General features: G+C 40.0%; 1 protein-coding gene across 1 annotated transcript in view; it reads left to right on the forward strand.

Moving 5' to 3' along the window:
• Positions 1-18,830, forward strand: part of LOC138633911 (brain-enriched guanylate kinase-associated protein) — a 38,623-nt gene that overhangs the window by 13,766 nt on the left and 6,027 nt on the right. Inside the window, exons 3-6 of the mRNA XM_069720438.1 lie at positions 1,368-1,529; positions 4,127-4,193; positions 14,062-14,169; positions 17,020-17,103. Coding sequence (XP_069576539.1) covers positions 1,368-1,529; positions 4,127-4,193; positions 14,062-14,169; positions 17,020-17,103 — 421 coding nt within the window. The remainder of the gene's footprint in view (positions 1-1,367; positions 1,530-4,126; positions 4,194-14,061; positions 14,170-17,019; positions 17,104-18,830) is intronic.

Here is an 18,830-nt window from a genome sequence, read left to right on the forward strand (position 1 = left end):
TCGTCGGCCTCACAACCTTCTCACTCAACCCACACACACACCAACAAGTATATTTTGTTAAATTAATTTACGCCTTGCAGAGTTGTGTACAAGTAAAGGGCTGGGTGCTCGGCGTGATTAGCTCAGCATGACGACTGAAAACAGGGAGGAACAGTAGGACGGCTCTCACCAGTACTAAAAATCTGCCTACCGATACCTGTCATTCTCATGAATTCATTCTTCTCATTTAAGGGTTTTGCGCATAAATAGTAATGTGAAAACAATTTGTGGTTTTAGAGGGAACGACATTGTGTAAGCCAAACACTTCCACGTTTCCTGTAGTTTTTTTTTTTTTTTTTTTTTGCCAGGAAATAGGTTCAATTCTTAGAACCATTAATTACTGTTTGTACGTTGACATTTTCCAAGACACAAGGCGGCACTTGGAGAAAGCAAACATTAAGGGCAGTCCATTGCCTCACCCTCATATCGACACTACACAGTATTTAGGTCTTTCTGTGGACACTAGTTTTTCCTTTCCGGTGCCAGCTTCGTAATTGAGGCTCGTGCGACGCGAACTTGGACGGTGCACTCATTGCGCCTGCTGGTTGTCTGCGCTGAGCCATCGAACCTCTCCGTGAGCCAAGTATCCATCATTCTGGCAAAATGCTAAATCCCCCAGAGCGCACAACCAGCCGTGCTTTCAATCTCTAGCCTTTCATTACCACATCCGTTCCCTCAGACCTGCATCAAACGTGCAACCAGACCACTGCTAACATAACAGAGCACGTTGTTGTGGCGTATAATAGTGGTGGTGTTGGAAAGGTGCTTCCCTGGCCTCTCGCTCACTCTCTCTCATGCTCTTTAAGTCTCACTCACCCTCTTTGAAAGCGTACTCTCACACAAAGCTGCGCTCCATTCTATATTTTCAGCCCGTCCTCTATGAATCACCCATGGTCCGTGTCTGGGGGCAAAAAGCCTTTCCTATTCTTTCAGAGATTCGATATGGGGGTTGTGTAATGAAATTCACCATTACACCGAAGGGAGCTGCTTTCCAAGCTTTGCTCCCTCCATGTGAATGGGAAACGTTTAGTATTCCTCCTCCATCCTTCTCCTCCTCCCCATCGGCCTCCCTGCCTTCCCTCTGCCTGCGACCTCTCTCCCTCCAAACTGAATTACACTCCAGCTACACTTCATTCCTTTACCTCCCGCTCACGCAAACACAGACACTTCACTTTGTACTCCGCTGTCTTTTCTGCTCGTCTATTTTCTCACTCCCTCTCCCTTGGCTTCATGAATCCGACAAACTTTCACAGCGACGAAAGTACATCAGTGTTGTAACTGTGCCCTCTCAAATCCTGTTCTCTAAAGTCTCTCTGCCATCTGTTCAGCTCGTTCCACGACCACAAGGATGACCTCCGCAAGCGCCTGTCGTACACCACCCACAAACTAGAGATGGTGGAGACAGAGTTTGACTCCACTCGGCAGTACCTCGAGACAGAGTTGCGCCGGGCCCAGGAGGAGCTGGAGAAATTTACGGAGAAGCTACGCAGGTGTGTGTGTGTGTGTGTGTGTGTGTGTGTGTGTGTGTGTGTGTGTGTGTGTGTGTGTGTGTGTGTGTGTGTGTGTGTGTGTGTGTGTGTGTGTGTGTGCGCGCCAATGAGAAAAACTCTGTGGGCTGGGAGCCATTTTATGTGGTGTCAAGCATTTCAGATGCATAATCCTCCCAGTGGGAAGAAACCCACCAAATTCAGACTGCGAGGTCAAGGATATTTAACTTCCTCCCTTCCTTTTCTGGGTTTGGCTTGAGAGGAGAAGTTGAAAAGCTCGACAAAAATACAGAAATATTTCCAGTTTTTAATCCTCAAACCTATCAATAACAATGGCAACACAATAAATAGCTAACTGAAAGTCACAAAGTTTTCTAAGGTTTCTTTATATTTAGTTTTAGTCTCATTTTTGTTTCAAAATAGGCGGCCAATGAATATCTTTATTTTCAAATATGATTTTCAATAAGCTTCAGTAAAACTTATTGGTCCCTTAAATCCTGTCAGAAGATTTCAAAGATCCCTGCTTCATTTTCTATAACATCCGTATAAATCAATTCATACAGGAATGGATCTTATCCAGATAATTGTGTGTGTGACGAAAATATTCCCATTCAAAGTGACTGTTCGTCTTTCTAAGTTTGCTGCAGCCCAGTGTACCAACTAACTATTGTCAGCACACTTGCAACATTCAGTGCAGGATGTAGTTTGCTCTACAATGTGTCTGATTCGATGACCTTCTACAGATCTGAAATCAACTGTCACCATTACCAAGGGTTTTAGTGGCCAAACTAGAACCACACCTCGACAAGAGAGATGTAGTTTCCGTGTGCAGGTGTTATCCAGGGCACAGTCTTTATGGCTTAATTACCTGATTAGCATGATCAGTTTCCTCAAAGAGTTGCAAGCATCGACTGATCTGATTTCTGTGGCACCCTGATTGGATAACCTAATTAGCAACTATGTACATGTTCAAACTGTATATGGAACTATATGGAACACGCGTGATACCCAAATTCATACAAGCCTTTTTTTTTTTTTTTTTTTTACCCCACAATCACAACAAGCTGTGTTGTTACTGGAAAAACAATGAATGTGCCTCCCCTAAGTACTTTTTTCCCCCCAACGCCCAGTACGGAGCGATTCATGGCCTCTTGCCAGCAATTTGATCGTTCTTACTTCAGGGTAATATGCGCTTGAAAATAAAATAACACTGTTTTGGCAATATCTTTGAAAACTTTGGAAAACATCTTAATTTATTATTGAAGGAAATAGAGCTGTTTGCAAATACTGTACATTTACATGCAGCTTCAAGCTATGAGTTTTAATTTAGCAGCTTGATGGGAACATCGGACCATTGAGATTACCTGCAAATACTGCAAGCCTTCTGGTCAGACAGAAGGAAAATGTTCTCTCTGGCCATAAATGTGATAAATATGGCATTTAAATAAACTTTAAACTCTTCCCCGTCTCTGGTCGAAGAGGAAACTTGAAGAGAAGGCAGTAGGCCGCTTGGCGGACGAAGACCCTGGGGATTCAGCTGCCCTGAGTCGGATCTTGCCAGGCAAAATATCCGGTCACATCCTGCTAAAATCCCATCTTTTTGTAGAACTCAACATTTACTGTATTTTTTAAATGAGTGGTAGAGTTTGGTGAAGGCGGGAAGTGCCGCCTCGGATCAGTACAGGAACATTTAAACTCTTCATGTTGCCCTAACATGACTAATAGCAGTGTTGCCTCTCATAATGGCAGGTTTTATTACAGTTACTTATTCTCTGAGCCACTCTCTTAAAGTGCCACTCAGCGTCATTCTCATTTATGCTCCTTCTCTAGCTGCTCAAACCTCTTTCAGACCTCTGTTTTATGATTTGTGATCCACTGCCCACTCTCTCCATATCTGTCTGCTTAATGAAGCCATAAATGCTAGTTTATCAAAATCCCATAGCCCTGGGAGATAATGTGAAAATGTAATACTGAGCTGAGAGGTGACAGGATAAAACACCAGGAACAAGATAACAAATAGAGGGTCGAGGTTCTGTTCCATTAAGCTTACTAATGCACTGGAAGTCTACCACAGAGCAACACTGATGGCAGAAAAGAAGAAAAGGAGAGGGGAAAGGGAGGCCGTGATTAAAAAGACAGAACAAAAGGAAGAGGAGCAGTTTAAAAAAAGGAAGACTAAAGAAAAACAGAAAAAGAAAACATCATCTTTAGGCTACAAATAGATGGCTGTGTTTATGAATTTCTTAACATAAAATATTTAGGGAGTTAAAACCTTAACCTCTTAGTATCTCCTGCTGTTGCCCTTAAACACATATCAACAAACCTCTCTGCTGCGTTTTAGCTCAGCAGATAGAAATCCTCAATGATCTTCAAGTCTGAGTCAGAATTCAAGATATCCTGCAAATCCCCTCTGAGATTCTCCGCCGCAGCCCTGATCCAGTAAATTCCTCATCGCTCCCTCTAAATTTATGTTGAGATTGCTGGTGCTTAATCAAGTTTATGAATGGTAAAACACTCCTCAGACCTCATATGTTGTGATTTGCATTTTTTTTTTTTTTTTTTTTTTTTAACAGGGCACAATTCTTCTCTGTTCTTTTCAGGATCCAGAGTAGCTATGCAACGCTTCAGAGGATCAACCAGGATTTGGAGGACAAGATGCACGTGACGGTAAGAATCCCTCGCTGAAGTGTTTGCAGGTCTGACCTCACGTTAATCTTTCAGTTTCAAAACAAAAGGATTATACGTAGCACAAAGTCAGCTATGCTTGAGTATTTCCATTTTCTCCTATTTTACACTACCAGCCTATTATTTCAAAGAGAAATATTACCCTTTTTACTCCACTGCATTTATCTCAAAACTAGAGTTACTTTCTAGATGAAATGATCAGTTACATCATTGTTATTTATGCATTGTTATACCTATATTAGACTATTCAACAGTATGTGTGTTGAAAGTAGTTCTACCAATAAAAATGTTGCTGACATATTAATGTCAATGCAGCGATATTCCAGTAATTTATAAATAGAATACTTTGAATTGTGCCATTTTGCATATTGAGCACTTTAAATAGATTTTGCTGACAGTGCCTTTACTTTGGTAACATTTTAAATGCAAGACGTTTATATTTTTCTTATTGTGGTATTGCTACTTTTGCTTAAGTAAGGATGGGAGTCTTTCCACCACTGAACAAAATACAAAACCATATATTGTTTTGGAAAGAAGTGGTGCACTGACAGATTTATCATGTCATCAAAGTTTATGCATTTAATTGTGGCCATTTTTTTTTACCAGTGATGGAATCACATAATATCCTTCGTGCTTCCATAAAGACATCAAAACCATGTCAACTTTTATTGTTAACCTATTCCGTTTTCATGACGTAAATGGAAAAAAGTCCTATTGTACACGTTATGGTTTACTAAGCATTAAAACAACATGTAAAGTATATATAGAGCTCTTAACGGGTTGTAGGTATAAATAAAAACAGTACTGTCCATTAAATGACTGTTTCTATGGCACTGTAGGAACACTGGCGAAAAGTAACTCAATATAGTCACTCAAATGCTGCACTTAAGTAGAACATTTTTACGTTTTATACTCGTACTCCTTTCCTGCTAGAGACATATTGGACTTTACCTCATTACATTTATTCAACAGCTTTCCGATTGACGTTTTGTTTGACCTAAAACCTGTTTATAAAGTATGATACATTGTTAAAGAGTAAACTATATGACACTATATGAAGTATTTCCAAATTATTTCCTCTTCATCCTACAATATAAAATTACTTAGACATTAATGAATCCGAAATCATCATCCAATTATATCAAACATAACAATTTAATATTAAAAAGGGCAATTCTAAGACAAAATAAGTGCTTTTATTTCTGATAATTTTGTACATTTTACTGAATGCTATTTTGAGCACTGGACACCTGCTTGCAACAGACATGTTTCCTTTTTCTTCTATTTCTACTGTGACTGAAGGGAAGGATGTGCATATTTCTTCCATCTATAAATTTAAATGTGCTGCTCTGACCTTTGAGGTCCTGCTGTGAGTACAGGCTGCATCACTGTGTAACTATTTTCAGCCTCTCGCTCTCTCTGGACTTTCACATTTCCTGACCGCTGTGCCTGCTTGTATTGATATTAGCAAGAAGTGCAGAATCCTAATGGTGTCTGTATGTGCCACAGAGTTCTCGCTAAGACTCTCATCAAAGATGTATGAAGGCGAAGGGGATTTGTGAACCGCATACTTGTACACACATGTACACACAGAGCTTTGCAGGTTGTGACCTAAAGCTTGACTTGAAATAATTTATTGGAGAACAAGATATCCTGCAGTTACCAGGAAACCAATACTTAGAGTTTCTTCTTCCTCTCTTGGACTGCAGAAGTCGTTTGTTTCCTGTTTCCTGTTTCCTGAGCAACTAAGAACAATTGGTTCGTTTTCATGTAAATCCAAATGTTAAAATGTCCAAAAACCAGAGCCAAAAATATGTGGCTTACAGAAGGCAGTAGGTACAGTAAGTGCATATTTTTCTCAACTGTAAATTCCTGTCAGAAAATGTCATTTTAATTCTATCCTCAAAGCACACCAGCCTAGAAATGCAGGAGCCTTCTGGATAATATAACTCTACACTGGCACAAATCAGAGCTGCAGAAAATTCAAAGTGCTCCGTCAAAAACTCCTCATCCATAGATTATGAATTATCCAAAACTGACTCAGATCTTAAAAAAAGAATGCATATATTATCACGTTTCTCAGCTTCAGTCCGCCATTAGCACCAACCTAACATAAAGTAGTTTCAACTTGCTGATTGACTGTTTCAAGTAAGTAGCAGTGGCCGTCTAACATATGGATTATATCAGTGATTGTAGCACAAGACAAGATTAATTGACACGTTCCCTATTTTCAACACATGCGCTTGTGTCGCTAAAAAACCTGCACTGAGTTTCTGACACGGGTCTCTTGTGTTAAAGTAAGTCCTGCGTCATTTTTCAGGAGACGGCGGGCATTTTTGAACACGGTTTCTCGTCCTTGTTTCAACCAATAGAGTGTCAGTGAAGTGCTCTGACTTCAAAGTGTATATTCAAATGTAATTTTACCCAAAAATAGGCCTCCAGAATTGCAGTTTTGCACTGTAGATTGAAAAAAAAAAAAAAGCATGTCAATTGTGTGTAATGTAATTTAATCTACGCCCACGTGCTCAATTATAAATCAATAACTATTTTCAGTGTTCAGAGTCATGCTCAGAAGCTTTGGCCTCTGTTGAAAGGGAAGGCAACTTAAAAAAAAAAATGCCAGTCTGAAGTTTACATCTGAGAAGCAGACAGAGAGAAATTATTGATATATGCGTGCACTTCAGATCCTCAAATAGTGATCATAACGAATGACATACTAATACAACCAGAATTTATAAGTGATGATGGCATTTACGCTGTCTGTTCTTTTCTCTCTGTTGTCAAAGAAATGAGAAACCTGCTATAATCGATTTGAACACACCTGTTCAGCAGCAGAACCGTTCTCATCTCTCTCAAAGCAATTACATGATCAAAGACAGGGCGCGCAATCAATGTCCAAAGTAATTGGTCTTAGCTGCCATGCAACCCTGTTAGAAAACTATTATAGCTATCTGTTGTTCTGTTCACCTCAGCAGCAGCTGTCCAATCACATCAGGTTGATACTTAAAATGTTCACAGTAGCTGGGAAGGAGAACAGAGGACAAACACTCAATGTTGGACTCCAAGCCTTCACTTTCTGCAATCTAAACATGTCGGTGTGTTTCTGCTGTCGATGTGAGGCGATCCTTTCCTCCATGGCAGTAAAACACATTACATGCACTGTTGGAAACTCCCTTAGGATTTCTTAGGCTTCCTAAACTCTTTTAGAGCTGAGCAGGTGTAAAAGACACTTTGAATTGACTTGAAGAGACTCACGCAGCCTCATTAGGTCCGCAAAAACACAATAAGGGAGCACTCTCTGGTTGACCACGACTCTTTATGTTAAATTGTTCATACTATTCCTGCTTTTTAATGCACGATTTCAAGAAACAAAGCGTTTTGAATGCTGTCTGGAGGTGTAGAAACTGCCAAACCAGGCATCCGTTACCACTCCCATGTTACTGCTTGCTACGGTGAATGGCTATATTTCGATTTGTGGCAGATAATGGAGATTTTCTGCATGGATTTTTCTGTGAAATCATGCATAATGATGGACCAGCGAGACATGGAAATTTTTAATAAATCAGCACAGACATGGAATACAATACTGTATGTCCAGAGGACAGCTTTTTACAACAGCATCCGTCTCGCAGTATTTGAAGGCTTTTATTTGTGATATTCCAATGCAACCCTTATTGCTTCATCATGTCATGAATAGAATGCAAGCCTATCATGGCTCATTCCTCTCATGCGCTACACATCAGCGTATTCTAGTCATGAGAGAGTGATTTTGAAACCTCTTGGCTTTTCAAAGGGATTGTCTTTCTCTCAGAGAGCCTTGGTGTAGCAAATCGGTGTTCATGGCAGGAGACATTGTGGGATTTGTTTTTAGGCCTCATTGGGATTGCAATTTCTTTTGATGTCATGTCATGCAATGGCATTTCGGGGGGTGGGGGTGGGTGGGAGGGGAGGGTGAGGGTGAGGGTTGGCTATGTTCCTTTGTAGAAGACAGCCCAGCGCAGGCAGGCAGTGACAAAGACAGCTCCAATCAAATCAGACACGTAATTAAAAGTTCTGAGAGGCCTGAAGTGGGAAGGTCGACTAAAAAACAGCAAAGAATGAAACTCGCTCATAAAGAGCAAAGCAAGAGATTAACACCTGACGAGATGCATGCTGTGATGAAATTGGAGTGGATCATCTGCAGATGAACAGTGCAGCAGGTGAAGTTGATTGTAGGGATGAAATAATATATTATCTGTCTTTACTTTAGAAAAAAAAAAACCATCTTGCTGAAATATAGCTTTGGCAGTGGCAGTGTCGGACTAGTTATAGTTTGGTGCCTTTGAGACTGTTTAGTATGAGTTCAAATGCATCTTTGAGCCTCTTCTGAGAAAGTGCTGGTGCAAGCAGAAAATACATATTTTCATACAACCGTTAGTCAGGCAAAATGTTTGTCTGTCGTACATCATTGTTATTTACGTATAATATTCTTATTTTCTATATTTTACACCATTGTGTTTGAGGATCCTCTGTTACAGTGCGCAAATGGCTCAGGAGCTGTCCGTGGTACTGAAAGTCTGTTTTCCTAATCCTCTTAAGAGTCTATGGGAGGGTCAGCCAACTAACTGCCGCCCTCGAACTGGCAGGAAATCAGGGCCTTACTCAATAACTGCCCTCCTAATACGGACAATGTCCACTTCATCAGGAAGTGTCACCGCTAAACACGGTCCTGTTGGGAGTTACTTTAAAAACATACAGTCTTTGTAGGGTCCACATTCTATTACGACGACTCAAAAACAGAATATTAGACCTTCTTTTGTTGAACCACGTTGCAGGTTTATAAACTACCGTAAATTGATATCTGGAAGCAGGAAATATAAACGCAAAGCTGACCACTGGTTTGAAAATAATAAGTACTAAGACACTACTCTGCACTCCCACTGAATAAATAATTTTCTCAAACTGAAAATTTGATCACTAAAATTATCAATAATCCGTGATTGTGTGGTTGAGCTTTGTTCATGATTTGCAGTCCGTTTCTATCCAGTTATATTACTCTATGGCCGGTCATAACCATTCTGAATTATTTGTGGGAAATTCTTTTATCATTTAAAATAATAATAACTGTATATTTATGACCAGTTTGTTTTAAAACATTTCCATCTTCAGGAGAAAACCAATATGTTTGCGACGGAGGGTGTTGGACAGGGTCGAGAAGTTGAAACACATATTTGGCTCCGGCGTGTTTATCAAATCTGTTGACAATAAAAACATTTTTTTTTAAAAAAGGTCATACTGTGATAATTTTTGTCCTGTTTGATTGCTCAACAGTGTAGCTCATAAACATGTCCTGCCTCACCTGCAACAATAACATAACTTTGACACCCCTCAAAATAAATCAAGCGGATGTTGATCTTGATGGATTTCCTGCTGTATCTCAGGCCAGATGTATGACTCTGCAGTTGATATTGTTACTGAACAGTAACAGAACCGACTGGCTGCCTGTAATGTAAAACAATCTGTGCTTTAGAAAATGGTCACCAGGGATGAGAAGATTTGTAAACTAGCAGAAAAGGCTGTAAGGCTCACTTTCATCTTTCATCTCTATCAGGCACCAATTGAGTCTTATGTACTGCTTTTAATATTCTCAGTTTCACGTAAGTTAATCTGCACTGAATTCACTTTTCTCCCACCTTCACTGTGTCCTCCAACCGACTTCTTGGGTCTCCTTGTTTCTGAAAAATGTCATTTACAAGATTGAGAATTAGCTTTTCACGGGCCGGTGGTTATCTTTGGTGTCTTGATTTGAAAATCCTCTTTAATGAGGTTAGAAATCTACTTTCTTTCTTTTCTTCTCCTTAAAATAACACTGAATTTAAAATGGAGTAAAGGGTTTTTTCCCCAGCTCTGCTCCATGAACTGCAGTCCTCAGTAATTGCATCTCATGGGAGTTATGCTCCATTTGTTGCCCAGTGAAGAGACCAACTCTCCAGCAGAATAAGTAAAACAAACTGGGGTGTCTTAGAAAAAAATGACTTTGTTTTTAATTTTACACACTGTGTACTCAACTCACCAAATCCTCCTGATCAACAACTGAAACAAACCCTGCATGATCTGTTTTTGTTTTATTTGTTTGCTCCATTACATATTCACATTACAGAGAAGATAACTGGCCCTTTGTTAGCCGAGTTTAAAGATTAAAATGTCATGGTTACAAAGTTGCTGAGTAATTAAAAGAAACTTTCATACATTTCCATCCAAAAGACCAAAAAGAGAGGCTTTGATTCTCTGAACTGCCATGTGGTGGGAGACAATATCCCTCCTCCTCCACTGGGTCAATCTCCTTCAGATATGATTGTCATAATTTGCATATTAATTTTCCTTGACGCTGTTCGCTTATATGTGTGGCACCAGCTGATAAGAAAGTCTTGGTGAAAGCATGTGCATCCAACACAGTGTGACTGGAGGAGATAGCAAAAATCAGTGTGCCCAGCCAGGACTCTCCCGCTAACTTTTCAATTAAAACGACACTACACTTCCTTCCTCTCTCCAAAATGCAGCGTAAGATCATGTTCATTATATTGAGCCTATTAAGATTGTCCTCTGCTCCTTTATATCTATAGGTGAACTCTGTACCCACACACAAAAATTTTAGGAGCTCAAATAGATTACTAAACGCATACAAGTTATCAAAGTCAGCAGCTGTAGTGCAGAAAAAAAATGTTGGTCTTTGAAAATGTGTGACAATGTTTTCGTTTTTTTAAACTTATGGTTAGGACCGTGCATCATACCATTAATCAAATTTTAAAATATCTGAAGACAGACTTTAGAAGAATCATGAATTAAAGCTGAACCTGTCTCTTAATGAGAAGTAACAGACACAGTTGCGCTTCCACAGGGCGACATAAATAAAAGCGGCTTGTCTTCTAAATAATATGAAAGCTGCTATGATTCTGCTTTTTGCACCTTACTACAACATTTATCACAATATGGATCTCATTTTTGTTGTGTTTTAACAAATGAACTGCTGTGATCTGGGAATGTGGATACAGGGTTAAATAGAAGTCGAACAGGGCATTTAGCCAATCACATTTTGAAGCTACACTAACCATTATTTTATATCAATATTGGATCAATGGCTGTGACTGATCGGTTCAAGTGATGAACCCACACAGAATTGGCTCCTGACAATATAACCACCCGCCATGCTACGGAGCGCTTTAGTGTCTTTTGGATCATTGTTTTTCTTTTACAGGCAGGAATTTTACTGTTCTGATTTATCCGATTCCCTCTCACCGCTTTTAACATGTTAATTTCCAGATGAGGCAGGCACATGTTTTCAATTAAAAACATTTTTTTTTAAAAAGGCCTCTGATGATAAACTCATGATGCACCGACCTGCCAAATACCTGGTGCTACACGACACACAGGCACAGTTAGCAACTAGCTGGTGAGCATAGTGCTGCATTTAGCAGCTGAACAGATATTTCCCTCAGGAGTTGGTGGAGACTAAACCAAGCATAAAGCAGAGAGAGTATTGGACTTTCACTGGGCCGGCACAAAGACAACTGCAAATGAATACAAATGGCGCGCTGTGTGTGGTGAATACGTAAATAAGCAAGTGTGTGCTAACAAGTGTTTACAGCTTGTTGAGCAGCCCACAGGAAGTGCAAAAAAAGAGACATAAAAATCCGTTAAATCTGGTTGAGTTAAAAGTTGGACTTTTCCACTGTGGTACTGTAGAAAAAAAAAAAAAAAAAAAAAAAAAGTTAGGAAATCTGTTGCAACGCAAAATAAAAAGGATGTATGTTAAAATGTGCAATTTTAATCAAAACTGTTCAACTTCTCTTCTGTGGGTTTCTGTACGAGTCACCGTCACATGTTAATTGTTGGCCTTTGGGGGTCAGTCAAAGCATTGACACCAAAAGTAGCGATGTATGAAACGACAACACTCTTCAGCATACGAGTGAGAAATTGTCCTTGATCCGATAAAACATCAAGTTAACAAAAAAAAAAAAGAACAGTGACGAATCACATAGTTGAACTCTAAAATGGCCCGATGTGATCATCCGCACTGTCAGCATCGCAAAGTATCAAAAGAAACCCAGAGCAATGAGCTGGAGAACAAGCGGCAGGGCGCTGCATGTCTCGACCGCTGATTAATGAGACCGTAACGGAATTGGATTTGAATATCAATGCTGGCCCTATTGCTTAAACTGACATTAATTGCCACCTATTAGTTTGGCTCTGCACCCCTGTATTTCAAAACAGTCACCGCCATGGAGAGATTAGAGGAGAGATGGGTGGGAGGCCAGGCGAGTGCATCATTTGTCAGCTGGTGCTGGAAGGCAAGTTTCACAATTACAACAATGTGTGTAAGAGGGTGACAGAGAGAACATCATTTGCAAGCCAACAGAATGCCCTTCTGGCCCCTAGAGGCCACAAAGTTAATTACATATCATAATACAGATATGTGGGACAGAAGAGTTTAACTCGTGACTGACATAATCTCATTTTCAGATTCATATTATCTCTCATTCTGTAGCTTTTCACTACACCACATAAGCCTCAACAGCAGACTGAATTTGCTGCTTAGTTGCCATCAGTTGTAGATACTTGAAGTTTCAGTTATTCTGACCACATTTTGGACAACCATCAGCAGGTTTATGATGATAAGAATCTTCCTTTTACATTGTGGTTCTTGTGTCTGAAGACTAAGTTATGTTTTAATAGAACAAATTAAGATCAAGAACTAAACCAAACAACTAAAAGGAGGTACACGTTAGGGAATAATCATAATTATGGCAAATAAAATTGTAAACTATAATGGCTGGTTTGTGTTTAAATGCAAACTCTCATCCCCTGCATCAAAGCCAGGGGCATGCGCTCCATGCCTTTAAGAAATCAGACCTACACACCATTATTTTTTTGTAACACGAAGTGTATATTAATGCCACTAAATTGGTACCATAGCTGTTGCAGAGACGTCCAATATGGACATCCGTTCTTAGGGATACTGGGCGGACCAAACAGATTAAGAATCCGCTTTAAAAGTTTGTCTTGAGAGTAGTAGTGGAGTCCATGGTGTCATTAACATTGAGGGTTTATCCCCTGGGGAGCATCTGTGCTCAGCTGATTACATTATGGTTTCCGCTATGTCACATGACCTCCTTTTTGTTGACATTTTGGACTTTCGACAGCGCGAAAAGAAACGCTTTATGTTTGCAAGTAACGATTTTAGCCTGATGACATCAGAAGCGAGGTGGGGCCACCAAAATCTTTAAGCATCATGAATATCTGCGGCAAACGGCGAGGTAAAGTGGCCGATAGCTGTCGAGATGAACATGAGCAGATAAAAAAAAAAGAGCCGACTAGCAAACATCACCATCTTTCAGCCCTACAGTTAGTGCAGCTACAATGGCACTCCAGCAGAGCCATTTTGCATTTCTTTGACAGTAATCACCGAAAAAGGAACGAGTGTTTCATCCATCTTTTGTGCTCTCCCATGTTTATTTCTCTCTTTTTCTCTCTCTCTCCCGCTTTATGTCTCTCTCTCTTACTCCCAGAGTAATTGATATGATATGAGCTCTGGCAAGTGTAATCTTCTTTTAATTACGACCCGCTGCTGCCACCAGCTTCAGCCAGATAGTGACTTACGGGCTCGCTTCCTCTCATTTTTCTTGCCCTCTTCTATCGTCCTGTTTTGCCTCTGTTGCTCCTCCAACTTTGGCTCATTCATTTTTCTTGTTATCTCAACTCATCCCTTTTTTTCCTCCTACTTCTCGGCCCTCATCGTATCACCTACTCTGTCTAACTCCGTTTTTTCTTCTAATTTCTCTTCTTCCTTGTCTATTCTTCTCTTACGCCACAGTCCCAGCACCATGAAGAGGAGAAGAGGGCCCTTAGCCGGGAAATCATCGTTCTCAACAACCACCTCATGGAGGCGAAGATCACCATTAATAAACTCAGAGACGACAACGTGAGTGCATTGTGAGCCCTTATGAGCTCACTTTAATTTCCCTGTTAAAAACTAATTATTGTAGCTGTGTCTGAACTTTTTTTTGTGAGAGGACACTTGATTGAGGACATGCAGAGATTACATTTTGCCCGCAGGGCCATAAATGAAGCCGTAGCCGAGGGCATCCAGGCCACAAAGGTCTGGGGCCCTGGAGCAATGCCCTTCTATCTTGGTCAGTAATCCAGCCTTGTTAGCACTGAAACAACACTTGGTCCTTGAGGCTGAAGTGACAACTCTCCAAAAGTCTGACCGTAACTCTTCCTCCTGTCACATTGGCAGCCTTCCCTATGCACCAATCTAGCTAAAAAAAAAATTCTCTGTATTTCTGCAACATCCTGGATATTTGTGGTCGAAGGCGCCACAGCAGATGAGGAATTAACTCTAAGCCACTGGGTGTTTTATAGTGATTATACTGAAATCAATAGGCATCCTCGGGGCTGTCAGAAGTTTGAGCCGGGTCATCGTGGAAACTGAGCTCAAGGGCACGTGACAATCTGGTGCCTCACTTACTTTGAAGTGATTTTACTGGTTTTCCAAGTGGGTGCTCTAGGTTAGCTAAAACTCTCCCTTTGCTCTATGGTAGTTTTTAGCACTTCTGAGCTATAGAGCATTTTTACAATCCCTCCAGATCCAGCTGGCCTGTTTGGAGTCAAAGTTCATTTTGAGTGGGTGGAGAATTTGGCCCATCGGAGCCAGCAGTCGGGCAGACATTTCCTCTCGAGAGCAAGCTTAAGCTTTCCTTCTTGGAACACCGGAAAAGCAAATAAGTTTTCAAATGTGTTACGTTTGAGATCCAATGGGGAACAAAAAAAATGTCCTCGTGAATAAAACACTAAATTTGTATTACTCTTAAGCGATGAACTCATTCAATCTACAGCAGATTATTACTATCATGGATGGATTACTAAACAGACTCCAAGATACAGACCCAGGGCCCCAAAGGTGAAGGTTCCCTGAGGGCCAGAGCCTCTGTTCAGAACGACTGCTTACACTTTTTGTTGGAAAGTCAACAGTGCAACTACAAATAGATGCACAGCAACCACACATAAAAATGAAAGTGACATTAAATGACCAAAATGAGATGCGAAACAACAATAAAGAGACAAGAATACTACGAAAAGACGCACGATGACCAAAGATAGAAAATAACTACAAAGAAATGACTACAAAAAGTCACAAAAACGACCACAAAGAGATGCCAAGCGTCCAGACAGAGAGGAAAAATTACCTAAGGGGTACAAAATGATCACAAACAGATGCAAACTATGACTATTGGATAAGATAAAATGGAACCTAATTGGATACATAAATCCAGTCCAGGTTTTACTTCTATGTAGAAGGGGGTGTTCGACATGTTCATACCGCGGGGCCCACTGTCAAATAATCCATTCATTATCCAGTCCATCCATTCAGACTTCATGAATACCTAGTATACAATTCCACAAGAAACTGACAGTACTTTATTCACACACTCAGAGGCTAAAACAAAAACAAAAACAGAGTAATTCCTTTGTGGCTTTGCTTCATTTGAAATATACACTGATGTTAAGACCTTATCGCAAGACCTCACCAAAACTGCCTCGCCACCAGCTGGAACAGCAAAGCTGTGGCTGACACTCCCAGAAGAAACACGCAGCACAGCTCACATTGACAACGACATCACCAGGTCTCAAAGGTCTATTTGAACCATCCTTATGAACTACAGGGAGCCCAGATGTCCCCTTTGGACAAAAATGAAAAGGAAAAAAAAGTGGTTCAAAACAACAGTCACTGTTAACTGATGGGGGAGTCGAAGCTGTCAAAGAGAAGGCTTTGATGTCGCGAGAAGTATTGTCATGGTGTTGCAGAGGAACAGGGAGGCTGCAGTGCAGCCAGAACTGACCTTTATAAGTGGACGAATTTAACCGCGGGGTGGGGGAGGAAGAAAGAAAGGCAACTAAAGCAGCTTACCACCCACACAAACACACGCATGCACAGAAACGCAGACAACAACAAAAACCAAGCATCCCCCGGCGCCAGTCACTGGACCACCCTCACTCTGCAGGGAAATTGAAGTAAAAAATCTAAAGGAAACATCCATTTCAGAAAGAACGCTGAAGGAAAGAGATAAATAATGCTGCACTTCCTTCCTGGGCTGGAAGGTGCAGATAAGTGAATGCACTGTTTCAGACAGGTCTAATAAAATTAGCACAGTCTGCACTGGGCAGATAGAAGATATATTACAAATGAAAAAAGTTTGGTAGTATTATTAAGATCCAGCAAACTCCTAATGTCAGCCTGCTGAAATAATATAGGCAAGGTGAAAAAATAATTCAACTCTACCTGTTTCAATGGAAGAATTTGTTCCCTTTCATTTGGCGGGTTACTGAACTTCCACATTTAGAATGCTTATCATCCCACTGTTTCAAGAGAATATATATTAATCATACTTCCAGAGAAATATAATTTATATGCATTTATAAAAAAAAGAGTAAGGAAATTATGAGTCACACCAGGCTTCTTCTTTTGTTTTCATGAACCTTAATACATTTTTGAATACCTAATAAATAGACTGCATTCTATTTTTAAACATAGTGTTGCTATTTCTTCATCGTATTGTTGAGCACTGTCTTATTCCTCCCGGATGTCCCCTATAAATTTAAACCACAATCACAACGCTGTTGTCTTTTAAGTGTTACAAGTTTCTCCTGGCAGGCTTTCAAACTCAGAACACTCCTCGGTCACAAGCTGCCACGGACCATCACACTGCCAAACAAAAAAAAAAAAAAGTCTGAATTTAGTGAGTGAGGATGATCTTTATGGCTCTTACAGGACGTCTACAGGAAAGACTGCAACCTGGCAGCCCAGCTGCTGCAGTGCTCCAAGTCTCACTACAGAGTACACAAGATGTCTGAGGTGAGTTCTCCAAGACTGCAGCTGCACCTGCATCAGACTCACTTTGAAGGTATGCTGCAACAACAACAAAAAAACTAAAAAATGATGTTTAAACAAAAAATATTTATATTACACTCCAATTGAGACGAAATCAATATAAATTTTTTTTTTTACATTTTCCCCAATAAGCTGAAAATGGAAAAGCTTTACGATAACTAGCCAGCTAGCACTGGCGTTAAATTGTCTACGTTTTTTCTTTAATTTGGGTGTATTAGCCTGGTATTATTAGCTGGTATTATTAGACCCACATTTACTGAATGTATGGGTCTGGCAACACTACACTACATTAAGGATAATTTCCAGACTTTGCATAATGGGTGGAAACCATGTTTTTTTGTTTTGTTTGTTTTTTAAACCGGTCGCTGAATGGTCTGCCTTTCAGAGGGTTTCCACACTTAAGTCAAAGCGAAGACCGAATCTGTGACTCTCGGTGGGCGGAGCCAGGCGAGCGCTTTTATGTTCTACAAGTAAAAACATGCGTCTTTTGAGGTGGGTTGTCTGATCTCAGTACTTTTGATTTGAGTGCTCTTCAAGGGCAATTGATTCAGGCAATCAAAACAATAAATTAATAAAGAAACAGGGTTGGGTATTGAAGTCTGTGACGTAAAGTACTTTCTTTTTTTATTGAACATATTTTGATTCTTTTTTTTTTCCATCAGAGTACCATGTTGTATAAAATGCTTTGATTAAATAAAGTCAAACTTTACAAAGCTTCAAAATACGATCAAAGGACACATGAACAAGCTGAAAAGCAAAAGAAACCCACTGCTGACACAGTTTTTGATACTCAGACTAGACACATTTTGCTCTACATTCAAACTGTATTAAAGTTTGATTCCTCGCGCCTTGAGGGGTCAGCTGTTCTACTACAGAAATGTATTCTTGCCTTGTTTGGAACATTTTAAACAGCATTTAGATCCTCTTACTGGGGAATATGATTTACAAATGAACTGAATACAGAAGTGATTTCAGGATATGAGGAGCATTAGCGAGATCCTACAGACTCATCACTACAGTATTACTAAAATCCTACCTATAGTCTTGAGCTTAATGAATACAACTATATCATCCATCTCTGAACTTGACCTGTATCAAATTAGTGCACTAATGAAGTTGAAATTTTGGATGCATTATTCTTGCAATGGAGACAAGTTCCCGACACTGTGTTGGCGTACCATGAAAAGCCTTTGAGGAGTGTTGTCAACAGTAGGACAGAGCCACGGTGCTCACGGCCTCTCCAGTCAGACTGGTGAAGGTCTGCTGTCTGAAGTGCCATCTGTCTGCATTCTGGCTGTGTATAATAAATTAATAAATGAATGAATGAATGAATGAATGAATGAAAGGCTGGCTTGAGACAACTCTCAATGCACAAATGAAAAATTTAAATAAAAAAAAAAAAAGGGCTTATAATTAACTGAAGAACTAGATACACTTGACTATATACATCATTAGTTATCGTTGATGAAATTGGACGGCAATGAATTAAACTTGTTAAAACTCTAAAGCGGTCATTTTTTTCTGCTTTTCTTATCAGATTAAGGACTTTTGCTGAACAGCCCCAGCCAGGCCACAAGCAATACAACTGGATGCTAATAACACAGTACTAAGCAAGCAAGAGGAAAATAGTCCTGAAGTCCTTAATGACTCAGTGATGTCTTTTTTGACAGCAATATTTTAAGTTAGTTAAC

This window comes from Brachyistius frenatus, unplaced genomic scaffold, assembly GCF_029030835.1.
Source record: "Brachyistius frenatus isolate BFR_SWC_R1_liver_20210118 unplaced genomic scaffold, ASM2903083v1 Contig_240, whole genome shotgun sequence".
Lineage (NCBI taxonomy): Eukaryota > Metazoa > Chordata > Actinopteri > Embiotocidae > Brachyistius > Brachyistius frenatus.